Source organism: Leopardus geoffroyi, chromosome B1, assembly GCF_018350155.1.
Source record: "Leopardus geoffroyi isolate Oge1 chromosome B1, O.geoffroyi_Oge1_pat1.0, whole genome shotgun sequence".
In the NCBI taxonomy this organism is placed as follows: domain Eukaryota; kingdom Metazoa; phylum Chordata; class Mammalia; order Carnivora; family Felidae; genus Leopardus; species Leopardus geoffroyi.
This window is the reverse complement of record NC_059327.1, coordinates 26,177,543-26,204,042: the sequence shown is the minus strand read 5'-3', so window position 1 is coordinate 26,204,042 and position 26,500 is coordinate 26,177,543. Positions and strand designations below refer to the sequence as shown.

The 26,500-nt window shown below is 37.5% G+C and overlaps 1 protein-coding gene across 3 annotated transcripts; it reads right to left on the bottom strand.

Annotated features, from left to right (window-relative positions):
- Nucleotides 1–656: 656 nt before the first annotated feature.
- Nucleotides 657–26,500, bottom strand: ERI1 (exoribonuclease 1). Of its 3 annotated transcripts, none has more exons than XM_045455694.1 (7): nt 26,199–26,500; nt 21,451–21,629; nt 18,949–19,159; nt 15,131–15,214; nt 13,723–13,832; nt 11,675–11,789; nt 657–1,786 (listed from the first exon to the last, which is right to left on the bottom strand). In XM_045455694.1, the coding sequence occupies exons 1-7, from the start codon at nt 26,304–26,306 to the stop codon at nt 1,544–1,546; spliced, it is 1,050 nt and encodes a 349-aa protein (XP_045311650.1). In that variant the 5' UTR covers nt 26,307–26,500; the 3' UTR covers nt 657–1,543. The 3 variants fall into 3 exon arrangements, with proteins under 3 accessions (XP_045311650.1, XP_045311659.1, XP_045311655.1); XM_045455703.1 differs by lacking the exon at nt 26,199–26,500 and adding an exon at nt 25,110–25,127; XM_045455699.1 differs by lacking the exon at nt 26,199–26,500 and adding an exon at nt 24,221–24,243.

The following is a 26,500-nucleotide window of genomic DNA, read 5'->3' as shown; positions in this document are numbered from 1 at the left end:
TGTGCCAGTGGACCTCTTGGCATTCACATCTCAATAGTGATTTGCTATCCTCTACTACTCTGCCCTGGCCCTGTAACTCAGCAAGGTACGAAGGAAATTCTTGGAAATTTTCAGTAATTCTTTATGGTATGTTATATGGCACTACTTGGGATTCACAAAAATCTCAATATGTCTACTTTACCCCCAAAGTTTACAGCATAAATCTAAAACATCTACATTTCCTTCTTTTACTATAACCCATATCAGTGTGTCTAAGGACATCATATTCGCTTATGCTTTGTTATCCACTTGTTATTCTAACTACTACTCAAAGGCAGAATTCTCATTCCTTCTATAGTTTTCTGGAGACAATTCTCAGACTGAGAAAAATGCCTCCTTTTTTCCAATCACCAGTATTGGAAGCCTCTACAAAATTCATTTAATTAATATGTAAATCATTAAAATAAAGTGGCATCATAATTACTAAAAGAAAGTAAAAGAAAAGAAGTAAATTGTTCCATGAAAGCTATAGGGGGAAATTCAATTCAGAAAATATTTTTAGCTTCGAGATAAAAGTTGCTTTTTCAACCCCATGAACACACTTACATTTTTAGAATTAGTTAAGAATTAACAGTGGTACTCACTATGTAAAATCAACTTTTAATAAAAACATAAGATGTTAAAAACCATTATTTGACTTTATTAACCTTACTCATAGTGTTGAATACAAATGCAAAATTAAGTGGTGACCCTTATTTTTAGTCTATTTCAAAGCATGGTCTTTTAGATTTAAGAATTAGGGCAGATATATGTCACAAGAGGGAGGGGAACCAAAAAACCAAGTTAAAAAAAACCCACTGATATGTTTATATGTTACAAAGTTTGAGGTACAGCCCTTAAACTCTTTTAAATGGTATTTTCCTCTGACTTTCCATTAATCTCACCAGTAACTGAACTTTTAACAAGGCCCTATAATCTAACACACAAGTCTTCCAATTATAAACTGAAAAGAAATGTGGGCAGGTACGTGTACCAAGTACCTTATGAAATTCACTATGCACAGGTGAACTTCACACATAGATTTCAAAAATCAAAAGGACTATGATATTCTTAAAACCCAAAGGCTAGATAAGGCCTTCCAATCTTTTCTGCACTGTAAGAAATGACTTGATCTAATGATGTTAATGTAGAAATACATTATATATTTTAATATCCGTAAGGTAGGACATTCAAGGGAAGAGCCAATAAAGCGTTCGCATTTTAAAACCAAAAGGGACACATCTTGGACACCTTAAATTACAAAATTCACTTCTAAGCAGGAACTGTTACTGTGTAACAAATACTGCTCATATTAAAAGTGCTGGTGACAAAAAAATTCAATACGCCCTCTCCACAGAATCTGTTCACATACATTTATATATAACTGTAACTGTAGTAAGAGTTTAAATGTTTAAGGTGCTCAAATTTTGCACTGCATGACTAATTCAATAAGTATTCATCTGCTACCTCTTTGTAGCAACTCCAGTTAGAGTGAATGATCCATGGGCAAAGGGCAAAAATGTTGTTATTTTCTAGAATGTGGCATTTGTGGAGCTGGAGTGCCCTCTATTGGCAACGAAGAAGACACACTCATTAGCTGTCCTGCATGCATTTTCTCATTAATTCGGAGTTCACATCCATCTTGAAGCATTCGAACTGCTATTCGGGCAATGTTCTTAGAGTCATCAAGACCACTGTGAGGCCTCCCATCATAATCCATTCCTAGTTTTTCAAGCATTATTGTTAATTTGGTTTGGCTTCTAGGAACCTGAAAAATAAATAGCTTAGTAAATAATTCTTTAGTATTCTATAAATCACTGTGAAAAATAAGAAACTGAAAATTAACAGTAATAGTTAAAGTTAGGCAAAGGGCAAATACTCTTGGTTAAATGGAGCAAATAATTCAAACCTTCAGAGCTTAAAAAAATGAAGTTATAGATGAAAATACATATAAACAGACAGAATCCTCAAGACATCTAAAGAATCTAGTTTTGTAATTTGACAAATCATTTATGAAAGGAAATGTATTGTTTTATTTATTATTTTTTTTTTTTTTTTTTTTCCCTGGGGAGGGGGGCGGAGGTGGAGAAATGTATTGTTTTAGACATCTAAGTTAAAGCTCTACCATTTGAACTCAAATATTCTTTTGTATGGTATTTTACCGTAATGTGTTATTTTACTTGATAGACTCCTTCAGTGGATACAGTGAAAAAAATCTAGCCTTTCTATGACTAAAGACAATAAAGATCAGGGCGGCTGTTGAGTGTCTGACTTGGTTTTGGCTCAGGTCATGATTTTGTGGTTTTGGGAGTTCGAGCCCCACATGGGGCTCTGTGTTGGCCACACGGAGCCTGCTTGGGATTCTCTCTCTCCCTCTCCCCCACTCACGTTGTCTCCGTCTCTCTCAAAAATAAACTTAAAAAAACAATGATGAAGATCAAGAATGAAAGACATTATGTGATACTTTTCAACCTACTTAAATATAAATATTTAAATTTATTTAAATATTTGATAAATATAAAAATCTCACACCCCAAATTTCAATATGCCCCTCCACTTTTGAGAAGCACCATTCTACCTTCTGTATATCAGTACTGGGAAGATCTGTTAAGTTTTACATTCTGTAGTCTGTATAGCTATGTCACCTAAACATCTTGGGGCTTCAGCTTCTTTATCTGTAAAATAAGAGTAGGGGCACCTGGGTGGCTCAGTCAGGCACCTGACTCTTGATTTCAGCTCAGGTCAGTCAGGATCTCACAATCGTGAGATCAAACCCCAGGTTGGGCTAGGTGATGAGCGTGGAGCCTGCTTGTGATTCTTGCTCCTTCTCTCTGCCCCTCCCCCACTCACGTGTGTGCTCTCTCCCTCAAAAATAAACTTTAAAAAATAAAATAAGACTAATAGTTATCCTGTTTACTCACTGGGTTATTGGGAGAATCACAAAGTAAATGATATAAAAGAACCATGATAAACATCATTAATTATCCTTAGCTGGAATTATCACCTTCTGGTCCTTTCACTAAATATCACCTAGAAAATGTGCTTCCAAAAATAATTTTTCCAACACACTGAACAACTTAGGTGAAATGGACTATCCCTAGACACACAACCCACCAAGACTGAATTGTTAAGGAACAGGAAATCTGAACAGACCTACAATAAGTAAGGAGGATGACAGAGTTGGTAATCAAAAACCTCCCAACCAAGAGAAGCCCAGGACCAGACGGCTTCACTGGTAGATTCTAAAAAACATTTAAAGAAGTATTAACACTGATCCTTCTCTAACTCTTGCAAAAAACCGAAGAGGGAACACTTCCTAAATCACTTGATGAGGTTAGCATTATCCTGATATGGAGGCCAGACAAAGACACTACAAGAAAACTACAGATCAATATCCCTCATAAATACTGATGCAAAAATCCTCAACAATACCAGCAAACCAAATTCAGCAGCATATTAAATGGATTATACACCATGAACAAGTGGGATTTAGTCTTAGGAAGCAAGGATGGTTCAACATACAAAAATCAACCAATGTAACAAACCACACTGACAGAATGAAGGGAAAAAGAAACACATGATCATCTTAATTGATGCAGAAAAAGCATTTGCTAAAATTAAACGCCCTTTCATGTTGAAAACTCTCAACAAAGTAGGAAGAGAAGAAATCTACCTCAAAATAACAAAGTCCATATATAAAAAATTTATAGTGAACATTATATTCAATGGTGAAAAGACCGAAAGCTCTCCCTCTAAGATCAGGAACAAGATACGGATGCCCACTTTCCCCATTCAAAACAGTATCAGAAGTTCTAACCAGAATAAGTAGGCAAAAAAAAATAAAAGGCATCTCCACTGGAAAGGAAGAAGTTATCTATGTTTGCAAGTGTCGTGATCTTTTATTTAAAAAATTCTGAAGATTCCACCAAAAAACTGTCAGAACTAATAAGCAAAGACAGCAAAGTCACAGGATACAAAACCGGCACACAAAAAATCAGTTGCACGGAGCCCAGGGGGCCCAGACAGTTAAGTGTCTGACTCAGGATTTCAGTCATTATCTCACGGTTCATGAGTTTGAGTCCTGCATAGGGCTCTGCGCTGTCAGCTTGGGATTCTCTCTCTCCCTCTCCCTCTCCCCTGCTCATGCCTGCACGTGCTCTCTCTCTCTCAAAATAAACAAACTTAAAAAATCAGTTGTATTTCTATCCAATAATAAACAATCCAAAAAGGATATTAATAAAAAAATTCCATTTCAGTAGCAAAAAATAAATAAAAAAGTTTAACCAAAGAAGTGAAAGACTTGTATATTGAAAATTACAAAATGTTGCTGAAAGAAATTAAAGACAACATACATTAAATGGGGAGACATGTTCATAAATTGAAAGATTTAATATTGCTAAATAATCAGAAATACTTAACACAATCTACAAATTCAGTATAGTCACTAGCAAAATATTAACTCAAAATGGATCAAAGACTAAACCTAAGAAAGAGTCAGAACTACAAAATTCTAAGAAACCTAAGGGAAAAGTTACATGACATTGGATTTGGCAATGGTTTCTGGGATATGACACCCAAAAGCAGAGGCAACAAAAGAAAAACTCGATAAACTGGACTTCATAAAAATTTAAAACTTTTGTATATAAAAGGACACACTATCAATAGCAAAAGACAACCCACAGAATGGAAGAAAATATTTGGAAATCATAGATCTGAAAAAGGATTAATATCCAGAATATACAAATGATTCCTAAAACTCAACAATAAAAAAAAAAAATTACATGATTTCAAAATGGGCAAAAAGACTTATACAGACATTTCTCCAAAGACATACAACTGGCCAATAAGCACACGAAAAACTGCTCAACATCACTAATCATTCTGGAAATACAAATCAAAACCACAGTGAGATACCACTTCATACCCATTACATAGCCATCATTTAAAAATATAAAAAGAGGGGTGCCTGGGTGGCTCATTTGGTTAAGTGTCAGACTTTGGCTCAGGTCATGATCTCAGGGTTTGTGAGTTCGAGCCCTCTGTCGGGCTCTGTGTTGTCAGCGCAGAGCGCACTTTGGATCCTCTGCCCCCACCCCCCACTCCACCCTCCACCCTCCACCCCCCACTCTCCTGCTCTCTCCCAGTGGAGCGTGCACACTCTCTCTATATCCCCTGCCTCAGAACATAAAAAAACATAAAAAAGAGAAAAAAAGAAAATGGAAAATAAGTGCTGGCAAGGATACAGAAAAACTGAAACCCCTGTGCATTGCTGGTGACAATGTAAAATGGGGCAGCCACTACGGAAAACCATTTGGGAGGTCCTCAAAAAATTAAACATAGAATTTCTGTATGATCTAATTCCACTTCTAGGTATATACCCAAAGAACTCCGTTATCTGCACCTGCATGTTCACTGGAGCATTATTCACAATGGCCGGAAGGTGGAGGCAACCCAACTGTCTATCAACAGATGAATGGATAAACAAAATGTGGTCTAAAAATATAATGAAATATTATTCAGCCTTCAAAAGGAAAGAACTTCTCAAACAATGGAATTATCACGTAGCTTTACAAAGGAAGGAAATTCTGACACCTACCATAGCACACACGAACCTTGAAGACATTACACTAAGTGCAATATGCCCGTCACAAAAAAAACAAATACCAGAAGATTCCCTTATATGAGGTACCTAGAGCGGTACAATTCACAGAGAAAGTGGCATGGTGGCTGCCAGGGGCTGGAGGAAGGGGCAACAGGGAGTCACTGTTTAAAAAGTATAGAGTTTCTGTTTTGGAAGATGAAAAAGTTCTGCAAATGGATGGTGGTGATGGCTGCATGACAATATGAATGTCCATCCTTCACTAAACTGTACAGTTAAAATGGTCAAAATGGTGCATATTGTTATGCTATGCCTATTTTACCACAAAATAAATCAGAGGTAACATGAAAAATCAGGGATTGTGCCAAACAAATTATCAGCTCTATTAAACAAGGGCCAATTCACTCAATCCTGTCTAAAACTGAAGAGCTGTGTGAGAACCTGGGTAAAGAGCACATAAACCTCACACATTCTCTGGCCTGGCAAGAAGTTCTCAGCACGGTGACTGACTTGGAAGGTGAATGGCAGGAAAGTGGTAGGCCAAAAATTGCTGACTGGTTTGCAGAAGAGCTGCAGAAACTAGCCTAGACATTTTCATCACATGAACTAATTCAACAAGTACCCGTAAGACCCTGGAGAAAACCCTTACCTTCAAGTGGTAAGATTCTTGGATTTCAAGGAAAAGTGAATCTTTGGGAAAATCATATTGCAAAAAAACTGCCAATGTTCACACTTTTGCTTAGACTTGACAGTGAGAAAAGCTATTAGCAAGTCTTAAGACTTAATGTAAGCCATCTGGACAAATTGTAGAAAATTAGACAGTATTTTTCCTCCCTTTCAACACCCGAGGGTGACTAGGTAAAAAAACCCTTTCTCAGAATCTTCTGCTCAGCCACAGAACTTCACTTTGAAAAGAGCTTTGTAATGTACAGTCTGTACACTAGAGAAGAGATTTACTGATCTGCCTTTAGAACAGTCGTGGATTTAGGGTCGCCTGGGTGGCTCAGTTGGTTAAGCGTCTGACTCTTGATTTGGGCTCAGGTCGTGATCTTGCAGTTTGTGAGACTGAACCTCTGAGTCGGGCTCTGTGCTGACAGTGAGGAGCCTGCTTGGGATTCTCTCTCTCCCTCTCTCTCTTCCCCTCCCCTGCTTGTGCTCTCTCTCTCAAAATAAATAAATTTGAAAAGAAAAAAAGAATAGTTGTGGATTTCTGCCAAAGAAGAGGGTCCAGTCATTCACAGAAAAGCAACGAATATTTCACTGCAGCTTTCAACCTTTTATGTGTGTAATAAACCTCTTCTTATTTAACAATATGAAGAGCGAGGGCAGAAGCTGTCTCATTTCAGTGGAATACGAAATCCATGCAAGCTTGTCTCAAATCCTAACCAGAACTGAGTATTTGTACAGGAAAAAGAAAGACAAAAACAAAAGAATGAAAACAAACAGCTATCACTTTACCAATGTGCTTCATCCTTTTATTTCAAAAATGACATTTAATGTGTATAAAGAACTACAAAGGATATTAAAAACTAACATGCCTGCATAATTTTGTGAGTTAAACCTACACTTGAGTCTGATCATGCCACGCAGAAATAAGCTTTTTTATTTTCCAAAATCTTGTATAAAATTGTGTCTGTAGGCTGTATTTGTATCCATATTGTTTCAGCCTACTCATAGAAAACTCAAACCCACTTTAAGTTTCAGCCAGTTATTAAACAGAAAAGTATTATGTTTGCCTTATGAATTTTTTAATTTATGAAAATGAAAGAGATTAATTTCAAATTTAGAGATCTATCTATCTCCACTCCTAAGAAAGGCTGGATAAAGAGTAATTTTTGGTTTTAAAAAAGAAAAAAAAGAATACTTGGTTTTTTTTTTTTGTTTTTTTTTTTTTAAGTTTATTTACTTTGAGAGAGAGGGAGAAAGAGCACACATGCAGGGGAGGGACAGAGAGAGAGAGGGAGAATCCCAAGCAGGCTCTGCACTGTCCGCGAAGAGTCTGAGTCAGGGCTTGAACTCATAAATCCTGAGATCATGACCTGAGCCGAAACCAAGAGTCAGACACTTAACCAACTGAGCCACCCAGGTGCCCCTGGAAAAAAGAATACTTTGTACTTGCCAAAGACCATACATTGTTAGACTCCTATATAGTAAAAATTTGTGCTAAGACTTTTAGGCCTGCTTGGATAAGGGGGGGGGGGGGGGGGGGGTTGGCAGAGAAGGAAACATTTTAAAAAGATAAATGTTAAGTTTCCTCAACTTACACTAATTGACATCACAGTCAATAAATTTATGAACAGAAGAAATCCACATAGAAAAGAGCAGCCTAATAAACTGGTCAACATATACAGATCCACAAAGGAATATTATTCTCTACTCAAAAGAGCACTGGTTGGGTGCCTAGATGGCTCAGTTGCTTAAGCATCTGATTCTTGATTTCAGCTGAGACCATGATCTCATGGTCATAAGTTCGAGCCCAGCATTCGGCTCTGTGGTGACAGCACAGAGTCTGCTTGGGATTCTCTCTCCCTCTGTCTCTGCCCCTTCCCCTGCCTCAAAATTAATAAATAAACTTTAAAAAATGTATTAAAAAGAAAAGAGTGGGGAGCCTGGGTGGTTCACTCGGTTGGTCCTCTGACTTAAGCTCAGGTCATAATCTCACAGCACATGAGTTCAAGCCCCACATCAGGCTCTGTGCTGACAGTGCAGAGCCTGGAACCTATTTCAGATTCTGTGTGTGTCTCTCTCTCTGCCCCTCTCCCACTCTGTCTCGATTTCTCAAAGATAAACTTAAAAAAAAAAAAAAAAAAAAAAAGAGCACTGGCAACGTTATTGCCTTAATACATCTGCAACTTTCTGAACACTCTAATGTATTGTGAACAATAGATATTTTTATGCAGACTTAAAAATTATGTAATGGCTTAATTATTAAATTATTAATAATTATCCTTGGAATAAATAAAGGTTTGAGAAAGATGTCCTAATATAAGAATGCATTGTCACCTGAGGCACAGCAAAAAAAAAAAAAAAAAAGGGCCTAAAGATGACCAAGACCCTACAGATTTACGTAAAACACAAAGCATAGAGACACATTTGAATTATCACATTAGCAAAATGCAAACAGTGGGAAAACCTACAGGACAAATGGTTGTTCCTTAAAAATAAAATAAAACAATTGTTAGAGAGAAAAACAGGTGGAAAAGGAATTTAATTAGAGATTAAAAAATTTAAGAGACATGTCTCCCAACTATAAATGTGTGGACCTTATTCTGATTCAAAACACAAAAGGTAGAAGAAAAAAATAAGGTGAAGAAGACTAAGAGGTACCAACTCCCAAGTATAAAGGAAGTCACAGGGATGAAATGCACGGCACGGGGACCAGTCAATACCACTGTAATAAGCCTGTATGCTAGCAGATGGTAACATGGATCATGGTGAGCAGGGGGTGATGTACTAAACTATCCGATCACTATGTTGTACATCTGAAACTAATATAACATCAATATCGACTATGTTTCAATTTAAAAAACTAATTAAATTTAAAAAGAAAACTATGATATTTATGACTATTTGAGAACATTAAGGAATTCCTGTTGGTTTTTCTGTGTGATAATGGTATGGTGGTTATGCTTTTCAAAAGAATTCCTTATTTTTTGGAATTACATAACAACATGTTTACAGATCAAATGAAAATAAAGTTTGAGATCTGCTGCAATAGAGTAAGGAAAGGGGTAAGCAGGTGAAGATACAGATGAAACAAGGTTAGCCATGAGATTATAACTATTAAAACTGGGTAACGAGGGTTCATTATACCTATCAACTTTTGTATACATTTGTAATTTTCCATAAAAAAAGTTTTTTTGAAAAATCATAAAATGAGTGAAAAGCTAAATTCACAAAGCAGTAAAAAAACACCAAATATAATCAAAGGACTAGTATCCAAAATTAATATCTATACACAACCACAATTTATAATCTACAGTTACAGAAGAACTACCCAATTTTTAATGTTTATTTTTGAGAGGGCGTGCAGGTGAGTGGGGGAGGGGAAGAGAGAGAGGGAGACACAGAATCTGAAGCAGGCTCCAGGCTCCAAGCTGTCAGCACAGAGCAGAATGTGGGGCTTGAACCCACAAATCACGAGATCATGACCTGAAGTCGGATGCTCAACTGACTGAGCCACTCAGGCGCCCCAGATTACTCAATTTTTTTAAATGGGAAGATTTAAACAGGAACTTTACAAAATAAACTCAAATGGCTAATAGTTGTAGGAAAACAAGCTCAACCTGAAAAGCAATTAAACAAATGCATATTAGGACCTTAATGAGATGGCATCCCACATCCACCAGATTTATAAACACTTAAAATGTCTGGCAACACCAGATGCTGGCAAAGACGTGGAGCAATTATGAACTCATCTACTCTTCTGGAGAGAGTGCACATTGGTACAACCCCCTCAGAAAACTATTTTTGCATTACCTAACATCAATGATGCACATATCCTACAACAAGCAATCCTACTCGTAGGTTTATACCCTAGAGAAATGAGCGCAAAGAAGCCCCAGAAGACAACCCCAAATGACCAGCCAAATAGAGCAGATAAACAAACTCCTGATATTCATACAATGAAATTCTACATGGCAGTGAAGTTAACAACAGCTACATACATGACATCGATGAATCTCAAACATAATGCCGGGGAAAAAAGCAAAATGAACAATACAGCCAGCACGATGCTAAAACATGTTCAAAAACAGGCAAAAGTATAACGGATGTACATATAAACAGTAAAACTGTAAGGAAAAACAAGAAAGTGATTTCCATGAAAGTATGGACTGTGGGGTAGGGGCTCTGGGAAGAAGAAAAGGGGTTGAGTGAGCGGAAGTTACAAGGGATTTCACTTTAAAAAAAACTCCAGTCTTCTGTATGTACACTTCTCAGCTTTAAAAAATGTCAAAACCACAAAAAATGTTTTTAAGGGAAAGCGCCTTTTCTCAAGAAACTAGGATGTGCTTCATCAAAATGAGGTTGTAAAGGAAGAAAGAAGACAGCACAAGGTCTTATATGTGATGCAGAAGCAAGGAAAAAGAAAAATCTCCTAGGATGATTTTAGAAAAAGCCTGAAAAACAAAAAGTTCAAATTAGAACAGGATTAAAAGTTCCAGGCAGGTAATCTCCAAGGAAAAAGGAGAGAGAGAGAGAGAGAGAGAGAGAGAGAAAGAGAGAAAGAGAGAGAGAGAAAGAGAGAGAGAGAACGAACACTGGAGGGCACCTGAGTGTTCTGAGTACTGGGGAGCAGTCTACAGTTTGAACGGAAAGTAATAGGATATCGACTGAAGGAGGCACTTGTTAAATCTGGGGAGAAGTTGTGAAGTCTCTAGTGTTATAAGAACAGAAGCACCTAGTAATAATTTGATTACAAAGATAATGTAACTAATTAGGAAGACACACAGAGGGGAAGGACATGCAGGTACTGTGGCTTTTTCACAGAGCTAAATCTTCATCTTCCACTGCAGGAACTCAAGAGATACCTCAAACCGAAAATTCAACAAATAGCATTAACTTATCATTTAGAAGTATGAAGGTAAATATTGGAAGAAAGAGCTACAAAAAGTTGAAACTGTCTGCCTTAGGAGAATAGGAACCAGTGCCGGTAAGGGCCAGAGTGGATGACTGCCACTTGTCATAAGCCTTGTAATACTACTTTTAAAAATTTACACTACACCTATGCATTAACTCTGATAAAATTAAATTTCAGTGGGGAGCATTTGTTCCACAAACAATTCACACATTAAATACCCCTATGGTTTCAAACCTCTGTTACTGAAGAGCATGTATATACAGTTAACCTATTCAAATAATGGTAATAGATTTAAAGAAAAACAGCTCAACTTTCTAAATTCATAAGATCATGATCATATTCATGTTTAGATAGTAAGTAACATACGTATATTGCCTTTTCCTGTGAAAAGCACCTAGTAAAACACAATGTGATGTACATGCAAAATGTAATAAGTTTATCAAGAGCAATATAATCAATAAAATGAAAATTTTTACCTTGTAAAAGTTCCCATATGACTTGCGAATATTGATCCACTTTTTAGCAAAAGGAGGATATTTGAGCCTGCTTAGCCGGCACTGAATGTTCAGGAACTTACTCATATCCCACGAACTTGTAAAATCAAAAACAGGGGTGAAAAACAATGAAATAAATACCATACTGTTCTTACAAGTAAAATCATTCTATTTGTTTTTGATTTATACATCCCCTTTCTTGCTGATATTCACATATATCAAACTTACAAAATTAACCTCTCTACCTCCAAAATACTACTTCAAAAATAAACTTTAAAAAAACAAAGAAAAGTACAAGTCAGGTATATTAAATTTTTCTCACACACTGACTAATTCTTACTAGGCTCATCATGACCATTTTCATGGTTCTGATTACTTGGGCAGACTTCTATGTTGCTAATTATTTTTTCATAAGCCAAAAATAATTCTGCTAAGCTTACTTTTAATGGCAAGTTTATCATATTAGGAAGTTCTTTGAGGGTGTGCTTTGAAACAAAACAAATGAACAAAATATTTCAAAGAGAAGAAAGTAGCTATTCAGGGGTTAGAATACAATTTGTTGTGTTACAGCATATGTTTCTACAACACTAATCAACTTATGTAGTTAAGTAGGAAAATACTGATTGTACAATATGGACGTTGTGTTGGTTTGTACATGGTTTTTCCTAGGAAAAAAGGAATCGGAACAATAGCTGTAAAAATTATAACCCTCAGCAGGAAAGAAAAAACTCTCAACTCAGCTGCTGTATTGCCAACAGTACTTTCAAGTATATTATTAAAAAATTAAAAACGAGTGCTTGTCCCCAGGATCCTATTGCTTCTGTGCATTTGTAATATCCTCTGAGGCAACTTCCACTTAATGTGAACTGCTTGCCTGCGTGGTCCAAATTATTTCTGGAGGTATGAGCTATGTCCCAAAATGTGAGGTTTTTACAGAATCACACATACTGTGTTATGACAGAAACACCTATATGCTTTGGAAGGCACACTGCTCATTCACATTCAAAATCAACAGATTTCTAAAGTGGTCCATCAACATTTTCCCAAATTTCTACTTTTAAACACAATTATAATGTGACTACACTCAGTGCTTTTTTCCTATGTAAGGGTCACTAAACCCTTTATGTAAGTGACATCTCCATTTTAGTGTGCAATCTGTCCACAGTTTGAAACAGAAGTCGATTAGGACTTTCTTCTTCAATCTTAATAGCACTATCCTTTAGGAGCTGCCTTGGCACAATGCCTGTAATCCTTGTTTTAATCTTTCTGATCTTCCCTCTAAATTTTTCATCTAACAAATGCTTTTTGAGGACACAAAATTTTGAGTTCAGACTACAGTAAGCATTATGGAAGATTATATCAAGTAGCCCAAGTCCTTACCCTGAAAGGATTTTTAATCACCCTGCACACATAAGTCTTACATAAATAAAGTTTAAGTCTATCAGAATATTTAGATGCCAACACAAATGGTACATATATAAAGCCTATGAGACATCCAAAAAAACCAAAAATCAGTATGAGTTGAAGTATGCATAGTAAAACAGAAGGGCTTAATAAAGTAGTAAAGGAAGAGAGCCTTCTAGTAGAAGAAAAGCATGAAAAAGTGCACAAAGGACACACCATATGGTTCATGGGCCAGCATGACCACAGTGGAAAAGAGTGGCAGGTGGATTGGGATACACAGGCTTCAGGTCTGGCTTGAAAGCCAGACTGAAGATTTGGGACTTCTTTGAGCAAGGAAGTGTCATGATAAAAAGGTCATTTTAGTTTTACACATTAACACTTATCCTTCCCTAGTCTTCTAGTTCTGGATTAGACTGTTACCATTACTTTCCCTCCTCTCTTTGGTCCCTAGGATTCAAAGTTTAAGTAGAAATAAGAATGTGAGAAGAAAAATATGGTCTCTTGTGGGAGACCCCAGAACTATCAGTAAATAATACTTTTTGTGGTTATTCTGAACGTTAAATGAACATGAACATCTTTTATCTTTAAAAAGGAAATTACAAAAGATAATTTTGCTAAATACTCACCCATCTGTCAATATGCAATATTTATACTTTGTTCCTAACTCCTTCGATTTCATCCAGTCAATTACTTTTTTTAGTACCTGAGGGAAGGTATCAGCTCTGTCTACCTGATCCTGAGGATATAAAAGTAAAATATACAAAAATCAGAGTAGCTACATGTAGTCCTACAAATACTCAGACACAAACGCTGAAGAGAAAGGAACAGTAAGAGAAAGTCTCATCTATGATATTTTAAACTCTACGTGATTTCCTTGGCTGAGATCCACCTAACATTGCATTTTTAAGATACTGTTTACAATCCTCCCCAAATGAAGATTTAAGATCATCCCCAGTGGTTCTCCTTTTTTTAAGGCCTCAACCTAGTGGCTGACTAATTCTCTGGAGTGGAGAAAAGGGAAATCTCCCAGCTACAAGCCACAGCCCTCCAACACGGTCTCCCTATCTCAAAGCTCAGATCTTTCCACAACAGATAACACACCGCTGCCAGACTGAGCTTCCTCAGTTGATCGTCACATCACTTCCGTACTTAAAATCCTGCAAACGTTCCCCAAGGCTTTCAGGATAAAAAGACACACGAACTCTTCATGACCTGGCCTCCCTCGCCTACCACTGTAGCTGTATTTTCTACCACTTTAGCTGTATTTTTGACCACTTTCTTACTAGCTCATGCACACCTGACCATCCCCAACTACTGACAGTCCTACCATGCACACGTGAAATGCCCAGCCATTCTTTCCTGCCTATTGACCTATCATGATTCAGCCCAAGTTCACTAACTTGAGGAAGTCTGGCACAGGACAGCCCTCCATTCCCTCTGTCATAAGATGACCATACTACCCTGATAAAACAACGACTTGCTCATTAGTCTTAACAATATTGTCACCACTCACTGGTTTAGTCTGTCTGTCCTCCTGAATACAGACTGTTGAGTGACCTGAGGAGACTGACTTAACTATCTCTGTGTCCCAGGTACCTTGGCAAATACTACAGGAAGCACTCAAATACTTGTTGAGTGAATGAATAAATGAATAAGGGAACTAACTAAACAAAGGCCCTAACATATTAGAACACAATAAAAAGATCAGAGACCTAATAAAACATTAACCTATATAGAAGGTCAGGTTATAAACAGATACATTTTAAAACTTCCAAGTCCAGCATGGTAACAATTATTCTACCAATGATCAAAAAAATTAAACCTTTAGATTCATCATTGCCAATCCTTAAGAGGAAAGGCTAGAAAGATTTTACCAGGTATAAAATTTGCTTTCCTACTTTTTTCATATTATAATATGGAAAATCTTTATCAAGTAAGTACGTTGTTTATAATAATAATTTTTTAAACTATGAAATACAACCCTAATTTCAGAACCTCTTTCAAACTCTAGAAAAAAGAACATAGAATTAGAACCTGAGTAATTCCAGTTAGGTTGATGCAGAAATCAGAAAGTTGGGTGTTAATCTCTGGTCTCACATACTGCTGAAATGTATCTTCCTACAAGGAAAGGAGAGCAAGTTAAAGTATTTTCTATGACTTCAGATACATGACACAAGGTACATGAAATATTAAGCCACAGGAGACTATAATTTTATAGGTGCTTATGACATAACCCTTTCTAAATTTTAACCACTTCAGGATAATTCTCTACTCCCAAAGCACTCTAATTTTAACTATGCTTCATAGTTTAAATTTTTTTAAGATAAAACAAGTATCTGAAAGCAAGCCTTCAAACCAGTTTACACATTATCTTGAGAAGCAAAATGTTGATAATTTTGTTTGTACTATTTGAAACTGTAAAGCTTAATAATGTAACCTCAACTTCAAGATGCTACCAGCTTTTTAAATAATAGTAAACTCTTTGAAAAAAATGCCAATCTTTAGTTATAATAAATTAGTTCTAGATTACTGCTCTCTCATTTACTCTTGAATAGTCTTTATTTTTATGTTGATTCCATTAAACTGAAATCTAATAATCAAAATTGAACTACATGAGATGTAGTAGTTTAAAGAGCAAGAATACTATATTTTTGTAGCCATTTTTATCCTCTTTGAGAAGCTCTCACGCTTGCCTTCTCATCTGCTCCCAACAAGTCTGTGAGCTCACAAGGCCAGTACTGTTACCATTAAGCTCAGACCTCCAAGCGCTTTCTCCTCTAGCCCAACACTGCCTCCCTAAACAACATGCTACGTCACTCTTAAAACTTAAGGACAATTTTGAAGCCTAAAGGCAGCAATCGCTAATACTAGGTAGATACAGAGAAAAAGACTTTTGTGTGACAGAAGACTCAAAAAATTAAGAAAAATGTTTGATTTCCTAATAAATTCTTTCTTCACATTAGTACATTAAGCCAATGAGTTGTAAAGGTTAACTCTTGTCAAAGGGCAACATTCAACAACAGCAAAGAATGTCTGAACTTTAAAAGTTAGATGCTCTTTACTTACCAAATGCATTGCAGAAAGAAAAAGTCCACTTAACTGAATTTCTCAGATAAATGAAGGCTCTATCCTTTTAAGTATCAATATTTTCACAATTTTCAATGAAAATCTTTCAAAAATATGCTGCAACTTCCCTTCTCAATACAAGCAGGTAGTATCAAATATACCATTAATAAAAAACTTCATTCACTTCTATCAGAATGATTACCACAGAGAATTATGCACTCGATGAGCAAATATTTAGCAACCACTTAAGCAGATTACATAGTAAGTTATCAAATGATAAGGGGAATTAAAAATTAAAGTAGAGCAGATAAGCAGGATCAGAAAAATTGGGTGTGGGGGATGGTTTCAGCTAGACTATTAAATAGATCATCACCTTTATGCAGAAGGTGAGAACCAAGGAAGGACTGGAAAGAAGAGAGGGAGTGTAGGAGGGAGGAATAAACAGCAAGACTTCTGGAAGAAAGGAATTAGAACTAAAGCCCTGGAGGTGAGGGGGTGGAACATGCCTGGTATCTCTGAGAAACAGCAAGCAGGTCAATATGGCATGATCAGAGGTGGTGAGAGGCCAGATCATGTTAAGGAATATGGCTTTTTTCTGAATTAAAAGAAGAGCCACTGAAGGGAAGATGGAAAAGAGCCAAAGAAGGAAAATGGCTTCTATTTTATAAGGGCCACTCCGCACACTATGTTGAGACTCGCTTTAGGAGACAAGGACAGAAACAGAGACCAGTTCGATGGTGAATGCAGTAAATCCAGACAAGAAATTATTGGGGCTCAGACTAGAGTCACAGGAATGCAGTTAAGTGGCTGGGTTCTGGATGAATTTTGAAGGCAGAGCAAACCAGAGTTGGTCTGGATGTGTGATGGGAAGAAACAGAGGAGTCCAGGATGATTCCAAGGTTTCTGAACTGAGTAAATAAGAATTGCCATCACTCAAGCTAGGGAAAGCTGAACACACAACAGGTGGAGAGTAAATTCACTTTGGGACATGTTAAGAGATCTGTTTAAATGTCCAAGCAGAGATATTACATAAGCTGCCTGGATTTGGGATTGATGTCCAGGTGGAAAATAAACAGTTGGGAGTCATTAGCATACAGACAGTTTCTAAAAGCTTTGAAAGTGGATGGGATTAGGGGAGAGGATCTGTAGGGAGAACAGGACCTAGGATTGAACCCTGGGGCATCCAATATTAGGAGCTATGAAGAAAAGAAGGAACCAGCAAGGGAAACTGGAAGGGAGCCCAATGAGGATGGAGACGAATTAAGAGAATGAGGTGTACTGGCGGTCACCTGCAGCAAATATTTCAAGGACAGAGTGGTCAATTATACCAGCATTTAGATGAGAGTCAGAGATGACACTAACAAATGATGCTAGTGGAGGGATAGGATTGAAGACCTAACTTAAACCCACAGTGGTGCGAGTTTAAGAGAGAATGGGAGGAAACAGCAGTACCTAACTTTCTCAAAGATATTTTCCAGAAAAGAACAAAGAAATGGGGTAGCTGGCAGGGAAGTGGAATCGAGTAAAAGCTTTTTATGGTGTGAAAAATAACATGTCCGTATGTGACGGGAACAATACAGTAAAAAGCAATAAGTCATTCATGTCTCAATGAGGGAAGAGAAAGGCTAGAGCAATATCTTTGGGTAAGAAAGAAAAAGTGGAATCTAGTGAGTTATGCAAGACTATTACAGTCATAGCGGTCATTTTTCCTTTTAATTTATGGACTTCGATCTTCCTTGGGCAAGGAAATTATATAAACAGGCTGATTATAACTAAAAGAGATTTTGAATAACACTAAGAAAAAAATGTATGCATTTTTATACACAAGCCTTTTATACTTGCTCCCAACATTTTGGTGGCTACTGGCGATGGAAGAGAAGTAACTTTTAGATAGATGAGATGTTATGATATGTTTGCTCAGATTTTACAAGGCAAATAGTAGTGTTTTGGAGAACTCCTTCCGATTTCCAGAACCAATAGGACAGTGATAACCAATAGTACAGAGCCAATATATTATATGGCTCAAAGCCAAGGTTACGAGTGCCATATGTCCCTAAACTTTTCACCAGAAAGACGGCCAGTTCTAAGTTGAAAGGCAATTTCTGTAATTTGCCATTTTTAGAGATCAGAGCCTATAGGATCCACAGCTGTGGTTCTTAATCCTGACTGCATGTCAACTGAGAAGCTTTAAAAACATGCTGATGTCAGGGGCCACAGAACAACTAAATGAGAATCTCTGGGATGAGGGCCAGGCATTTTTTTTTTTTAACTCCCTAAGAGATTCTGATGTCCAGCCAGATATGTGTTCTAACCAAACAGAAAAAACAATGTAATTTTAGCTCCTGGAAAAGGAGAGAAGTAGCCTCTGAAATTATTTCATTACAGCTTTTCTATTAATCAAGCTGATACATAGTACACAACAAGAGCCAACAGCCCACTTTTAAATTCTAATTCTAGCTTTAAAATAGCAAATGAGGGGCGCCTGGGAGGCTCAGTCGGTTCAGCGAACGACTTCGGCTCAGGTCATGATGTCGCGGTCCGTGAGTTCGAGCCCCACGTCGGGCTCTGTGCTGACAGCTCAGAGCCTGGAGCCTGTTTCAGATTCTGTGTCTCCCTCTCTCTGACCCTCCCTCGTTCATGCTCTGTCTCTCTCTGTCTCAAAAATAAATAAACGTTAAAAAAAAAAAATTAAAAAAAAAAATAGCAAATGAGATCCCTGCTCTACTAGAGAACACCAGAATAGTTGTTGCTAAAAATGAAAAATCAAAATGTAACAATTCACTTACTATTTCTAAGGTATGGGTATTCAGTAAAACCACAGGAAACTCAATTATTTCATGTATAAACTCAGGTGGGTTACCCTCTTCACAAGTGGCTTCAAAATCAATGATACAAATGTAGTCATAGTAACTGTCAGCACAATTGCCCTCTTTCAACATCAGCTTCTGCTTCTTGTAATAGTTTTTCAGCCTTTTCTTTAGCACATCCTTTACTCCTCTAAGGAAAGAAAAAGAAAATTAACTCTTAGATGAGTTTTACAATCAAAAATCTGAACTCTTAACTGCTGGCAAAGGACTGAACTGGCAGTCACAGCATAATTTAGCAAATATTAACTAGAATAAATGTAAAGAAAGCAAGACTTAAGGCTAAGTTAGCAAAGAATTAAAATCAAATGTAACACAGAATATTTTCCTTCAGAAGTAACTTTTCATTTTTGTAGTACATAAGAGCATTTCTCCTATACTGGTATTTCAAGCCATACACTTTGTTAGCATACACTGCCTATATAGCCATACTGCCTTATACCAAAATGATATACATAATACAACAACTGAAATTAATGTTGAACTATTCTACAGGCCAAACACAAATTTCAGAGTAAGAAAATTCAGGTAAATGGAATATTTATGCTGTCTTTCTTTTTGGTTTTTATAGGTTAGACAACTAAAATACCCATATGAATAAGAAAGCATTATGAGCCTTGCATATAAAGTTGAATGTCTACTAGCTAGGAAACCTCATTTGGAAGATACCCTAGTGTAAACCATGTCCAGAAGAACAGCCATACTCAATAGGTTCTTAATTGGAAGCAGGTTTCTTAATCTACCATGGATAGAATTTTATTTAGAAGATTACAGATATTTTCAAAATACATGTTCTACAAATGGTGGGTGGAGAAAAGATTGTTCTAAGTAGATAACAATCATTGGTAATGGTGGTCACGTACTTCAAACAGTATGTACTTCACTTCTTCTAAAAATTAAAAGTCATGACTAGTGCTCAGACTTCCTTCAGTGTTACTTGTTTGAGTCCTATTAATGGTTTACAAATACAAAATGGCAGTAAAAATAAAAGGACCTAAATTGTAGCCAGTGTGCAGTGACAACTAAGGTATTTTCGACACATCACTAATAACTATTAAAAAAAAAAAAATTTAGGGGCACCTGGGGGCCCTCAGTCAGTTGAGTCGCTGACTTTGGCTCAGGTCATCATCTCACAGTTCATGGGTTCCAGCCCCATGTCGGGCTCTGTGCTGAGAGCTCAGAGCCTAGAGCCAGCTTCGGATTCTGGGTCTCCCTCTCTCTCTGTCCCTTCCCTGCTTACACTCTGTCTCTGTCTCTCAAAAATAAATACGTTAAAACATTTTTTTAATTTAACCTTTTACTTTCCTTCCCAAACTACCACTGAAAAAGAATCCTATTCATGAGAATATTGATAATTAACCAGTTTGTTGTTTTAAGACAGAATGTTTTAATATGTTTATTTGCTTGAGATTTTCTAAATTACCAAAATGGGAGCACCTGAGTAATTCTTGATCTCGGCTCAGGTCATGATCTCACAGTTCGTGGATTCGTGCCCTGCGTATGGCTCTGTACTGATGGTGCAGAGCCTGCTTGGGATCCTCTCTCTTCTTCTCTCTCTGCCCCTCCCCAACTCATGCTCTATCTCACTCTCAAAAAAATAAATTAACTTTAAAACAGAGGATAAATATTGCTTATAAGAAAAAAAGGATAATGAGGACCCAGAAACAATAACCATTTCACCTACCACATGCAGTCCATTCTTTTCTTGATGCTGACAATTAACTATAAAAATTCTGCATTCCAAAGGTCATTCATTCCTACTCCAAGCTCCAAGTCAACATAAAGTGATTTGTTTTGCAAAAATTTACTAAACACAGAGAGTGTATACACTTCACAGAAGATACACACACATATACACACACACACAGAGTTGGCTAAGCTGCATTGTTTTCTCATTCAATATCCAGTTCAATATAATGCATGCTATCATTCTGCATATTTTTAAAAGCTAAAACAGAAAAAAACATATTTCCTGAAAGGTGAATAATTTTTTTAAATTACTTGGTTTCAAAGAAACCCTCTTTATAAAAATAACACAAGTGGACAAAATAAAATATATATATATCCAATCTCAGTAAGATGTAATTAACCATCAACCAAATGAGCAACTAAAAAAATTTTAAATATATTTAGTATAATAAAATAGCTACTTCTGTACATTGCTGGTAGGTAGACTGTCAAAATACTCACGGTTGTCGACTCAGCACTCTTAGCCTACTGGCCAAGAGACTGACATAAATAATCAAAGGTGCACATAGAGATTCACTTATAAGAATGAAAATTGTAGCTACTATGTGAATTGTTAATAATGGTTATCTCTTTATGGTAGGATTACAGATGATTGGCTAATTCTTCAGTGTATTCAAGATTTTCTAGGATAAGCATATACTACTTCTGTATTTTTAAAAAGTTATTGTTAATTACCTGGTTTCAAGCTTGAATTCTGAAAGCTTAGCTCTGAGTTCTTCCTTACTCATTCTATTAATGCATCCATTCGTAATAGCAATCTCTTTGTAAACTGGGTCACTGAAATCACTTGCACTGGAGGTAATGAACTTAGATCCTTTGGTTTCTTGGCCATCAAATCTACATTGTTGCTTTTTCTACCAAAAAAAAAATATATACATATAGATAAGCTTATAATTAATACAAACATCTTAAAGATTCAAACTCCTGAGGCCTATTCATTACTACATGTTCAACGAAAAGTGCATAGAAAGAAGACATGTTTCCAATACAATTTACCCTGCTCTCTTCTGAGTCATGAGATTTCTTAAAGGAAATGAAGCTAAATAAAAATAGCACCGGTGCTGGGAGCACTTCACTACAGAGCCCCAGCTGACCATTTACTAGCAGCATGACCGTGAATAGTTACTTACTAGCCTCTGATCTTCAGTTTCCTTATCTATAAAATAAAGAATAATAACTATTCCAAGTCGCATTTGGTATTTGGTAATGGTAAACAGTATTTAAACAAGGTTATTATAAGGATTAAATGAGATTATGTGTATTGGACTCCCAACACCATGCCACCTACCATACCACCATGGCTACTAATGGGATCTTTATTACCATCATAGACTACAGAACAGACCTTTTCACAAACATTCTAAAATTTCTAAACAAACCAATTTTTAAAAGAACTTTTACAACATTGTGCATGTATAAGTCAGTGACATCCTCAGAATTTTTTAACCTCACTTCATTTCACTAAGTTAACAAAACTGACCAATATAAAAACAAAAGGGACTATACAGAAACCTAGTTCATAATCCCTTAGAACCCCAAGCAAAGAAGGAAATGTATTCAGCTTCAAAACACACAATTTCCCAAACCCACATGTATACCAATTATTCAGGAGAACTACAGTTAGTGTATCATAAATCTTTCCTCTCCTTAAGTCAAACTCTGTGTTAAGAAAAAACTGAACTCAATTGTAATCACTCCACAGGTAGTCCAAAGTTATTAATATGCCAAGTTTCAAAGTTCCATTTATAAGCTAACAATTTTCCACATGCAATGTTACAAATATTAGGTATGCTCCAGAATTTTCAAGAAGACTTTGGTACTGGGGTGCCTGAATGGCTCAGTCAGTTGAGCATCTGAGTTCAACTCAGGTCATGATCTCATGGTTCGTGGGTTCAAGCCCTGCGGTGGTTTCCCCCCACTCCTGTCCCACCCCACACTCTCTCTCTCAAAAATGAATAAACGTTAAAAAAAAAAAAAAAAAAACACTCAGTAACAAGAAAATAAACTTAATTAAAAAAAAAAACTTTGGTACTTAGCATTAATCCATATTAGTCTGTTAATTTAGTCATAATTTACTACATTGTCCCCATAAGAACTAATTACAGATTAAGAGGGGATAACCATGGACAGGCCAAATTCCCTGACTTAGCACTAATCCTAAACGTTCAGGGACTATTTCTCGCTCAAAGCTCTCAAATGTGTGTTTAATACAACACACATTTACTAGAAATGTAATGCTAGGTACTGTGCTAGAGCACTCAAGAATTATTCCTATGTCTTCAGAGGAAGAGATCAGAAATCCCAATGTGTAAATTGTCCATATACTGAAGAATAACTATACTGAAATTCCTTGTTGACAAATGGTTAAAAAACTTTACTAAAGCTATGGAAGTAATTAGTTTTCAATAATACATTAAATTTACAATACCTGGCTACTTTATTACTAGAATTTAATCAGGATAATTTATCTTTTGTCTTTAAACTTATGGTGAATTTTAAACTTCATCTTCAGTCGGGTTAAAATTTAGGTCAACAATGAGTAACAGTTTGTCTACCAAAACAGATGGCTCAGTCAATTTAAGCAAATTTATTCTTTGGCTAAGTCCGCTCTCTGATTCACTTGCTTAATTCTTATCTAAAACTGCAGCTACATGGGGCGCCTGGGTGGCGCAGTCGGTTAAGCGTCCGACTTCAGCCAGGTCATGATCTCGCGGTCTGTGAGTTCGAGCCCCGCGTCAGGCTCTGGGCTGATGGCTCAGAGCCTGGAGCCTGTTTCCGATTCTGTGTCTCCCTCTCTCTCTGCCCCTCCCCCGTTCATGCTCTGTCTCTCTCTGTCCCAAAAAAAAAAATTTTAAACTGCAGCTACAAAAATTACCCAAAATAACACTAAGGTCTCTTAAATCTGCTGTAAATCATGATTTCTGTAAAGGAAGATCTGCTTCCTCTCCCAGGTCCAACTCTAGCTCTTTCAATGAAGCTCAGGGCACGTGAAGGTCTGGTTCTCAGTGATCAGTGTCTGCTCCCAAATTTAAGGTCTACACTAATGGTTTCTGAAGAAGGTTGCTAAAGTCAACCCATTAAGGAGTAAAAGAAAATATTAAAAACCCGCATGTACTATAAATCTAGTAAAATGCATAATTATTTTACTAAACAATAGATTGACAATGACATCCTCCCCAATGTCTATGTCCACCTGTCACAGGTCACATAAAGTACCAGACATATAATGAGAAAAGTGTGGGCAGATTCCATATTATGGGGAGGAATATTCACTTTCAAAGTATTGTGACCTTTTGCAATTTTTCTGTATTCAAATAAATGACTGTACAATTTATATGATCTCAAATAAGAGAACATATACAGTATGGGAAGTGACTATGAAAAACTTTTATACCAAAAAGAGGCTTACTATCTTACCACGCTTTTGTACTTAAAGTTGACTTACACATTTTCTTTTGCAAGACAGGTATTCCAAAATTGCTGTCATTTTCTGTGATGAGAAAGGGATTAATAGCTTGAAACTTAAAAGGTTTTCCTTTCAACACAACTTGTTATTTCAACATGAAAGAAAAGGTTTTAACAGTGAGATAAAAAGATAACTGCTTATCAAAAGAAACTTTTCTCTGTAGCAAGAATATTTTGAAAATAGTTATTTTGGAAATGTTTTCATATATGATCGCCAAAAAAACTGCGTTACCTATGAAACAAACAGCCTCTGCAACTACACGCTAAAAAACAAAACAAAACAAAAAAACCTTAGAAGTATAATTTAGCCTGATTAAAATTCTTCTAAAAGAAGAGTTCTGATTAAAGGTGTACTTACTTGGTTAAAATTGTGAAAATGTAATACCTATCAGTTTACAAAAACAACTGACATTAGGAATAATGAAAATGGATTTAGCAATGTTCCAACAAAATACTTTGCTTGCCTGAGATAGGAAAACAAAACTGTTAATAGTATCCAACAATACGGGGCGCCTGGGTGGCTCAGTCGGTTTAAGTGGCCAACTTCCACTCAGACCATGATCTCGCAGTTCGTGAGTTCGAGCCCCGCATGGGGAGGGCTCTGTGCTGACAGCTCAGAGCCTGGAGCCTGCTTCGGATTCTGTGTCTCCCTCTCTCTCTTCTCCTCCCCCACTCACGCTCTGTCTCTCTCTCTCTCAAAAATAAATAAACGTTAAAAAAAAAATAGTATCCAACAATAAGTTTTTAACAACTATGAGTCACTAAAACCAATTTGGAACACAGACCTAAGTCTTATGTTGCTATATCTCAAAGTTTGAAGACTTTCAAAATATACTGAAGTACATCCAATTATTTTTAAGCCAACTTACATGACGATGTTATTGACAGCATCTCAGCCTGAAGAGGGAGGTGGGTGGAAAAGAGGTTCGTTAGAGAGAGGCAGCATCCAAGGCCTTTCAGAATGTGTATCTTAAGAAGAATGGGACAGCTATGCAAAAAACCCAAAAGAAGGTCGTGCAGAACAAAGGGAGCATCAGAGATGCTTAAGAAGAAAGACTATCCACCATAAAAGAACCCATGAAGCTAAGGGCTGTGACAGCAAAAGGGAAGAAGTCAGCAACGGAGGCAGGAGCCAGGTCCTGCCGGGCAGCCAACTGAAGACTAAGATGGGGAAAAACACATCAGATTCATGTCACTGAAAGATCATTCTAGCTGCTATTTGGAGAACTGGCTGTTGATGGAAGAGTTAAGAACAAGGAAGCCTCGTGCAAGTACCCACTCTATGAAGTGCTCAACATACGTTACTCAAATGAAATGGGCCAACTTCAGCATTAGGATTATTTACAATCTGCAGCGCTAGTCACCAATAATGTATACCTGCCAAATGAGATGAACAAGAAAGTTTTGAGGCCGTCTTTACAGTTCTGCTCCGTACGGGGTTCTACCAATGAGTTGTCAAAATCACTACGAAAAGCGGTCGTGTAGAATATCTATATGAAATAGTAGCAAATGGGCAAAAAGCTCCGATAATAGGTGCAATCACCCTCCGTTAAGGCTGGGGGGCGGGGGAAGGGTAATGGACTTCGGGTCCTAGAAATGACACGCCTAGAGCGTATGGTGCGAGTTTTAAAAACATAACCTACCTAAAAGGGCTAGACAGAATGACTACAGCAACAGCGTGCCCTGAGTATTTAGAGCAGAATTCCCCCCAGAACTTCTAAAACTACAGTTCACACACTTCTCGTCTTGACTATTTCCTCACATCACATTGCCAGAGGATAATTCGGGCGACAGGGGGCTTGGAGACAACCAACCCGAGGAAAGGCGCCGGGGATGGGAACGGGGGAGCGGCCGGGGTTGGGAGTCGAAAGGCTGACGTTTCTGCGGAACAGCCTAGAAGGCAGGGGCGCGGGAGTCCGGAAGGGCCGGGCACCGACGAACGGGCGCGGCGGACTCACCTCAGGATTCGGGTTCCGCGGCTCCTCCCCACACTCGGACCGGGGCGACTCCAGCCGCGCGGGAGCCACGGCCTCGCTGCCAGGCTGTTTGCTCCGCTCACGCTCCATGCCGGCTGTCACGTAAGGAGAGAGCTGCCGGAGCCCGACACTCGCTCACTCTCACTCGGCCAAGCCCGAAAGCCTCGCCTTTCTCCGTTGAAAAATTACCGGGCTCGCGTTCCCGCGGCGGCGGCCACACAAACTCGAGCGGACACCTCCCACTTCCGGGAGCGTGTGGCGTCCACACGCCGCGCAGGCGCAGT

Bases quoted from the DNA above. Each gene is read 5' to 3' on its own strand.
- ERI1 (XM_045455694.1), bottom strand. From the start codon at position 26,306: ATGGAGCGTGAGCGGAGCAAACAGCCTGGCAGCGAGGCCGTGGCTCCC. The intron at 19,160-21,450 runs GTAATTAACAAT...TTCTTTCCTTAG, and splicing joins GAATTCAAGCTTGAAACCAG to AGGAGTAAAGGATGTGCTAA. The intron at 15,215-18,948 runs GTAAGTGAATTG...CTTTCCTTGTAG, and splicing joins ATACCCATACCTTAGAAATA to GAAGATACATTTCAGCAGTA.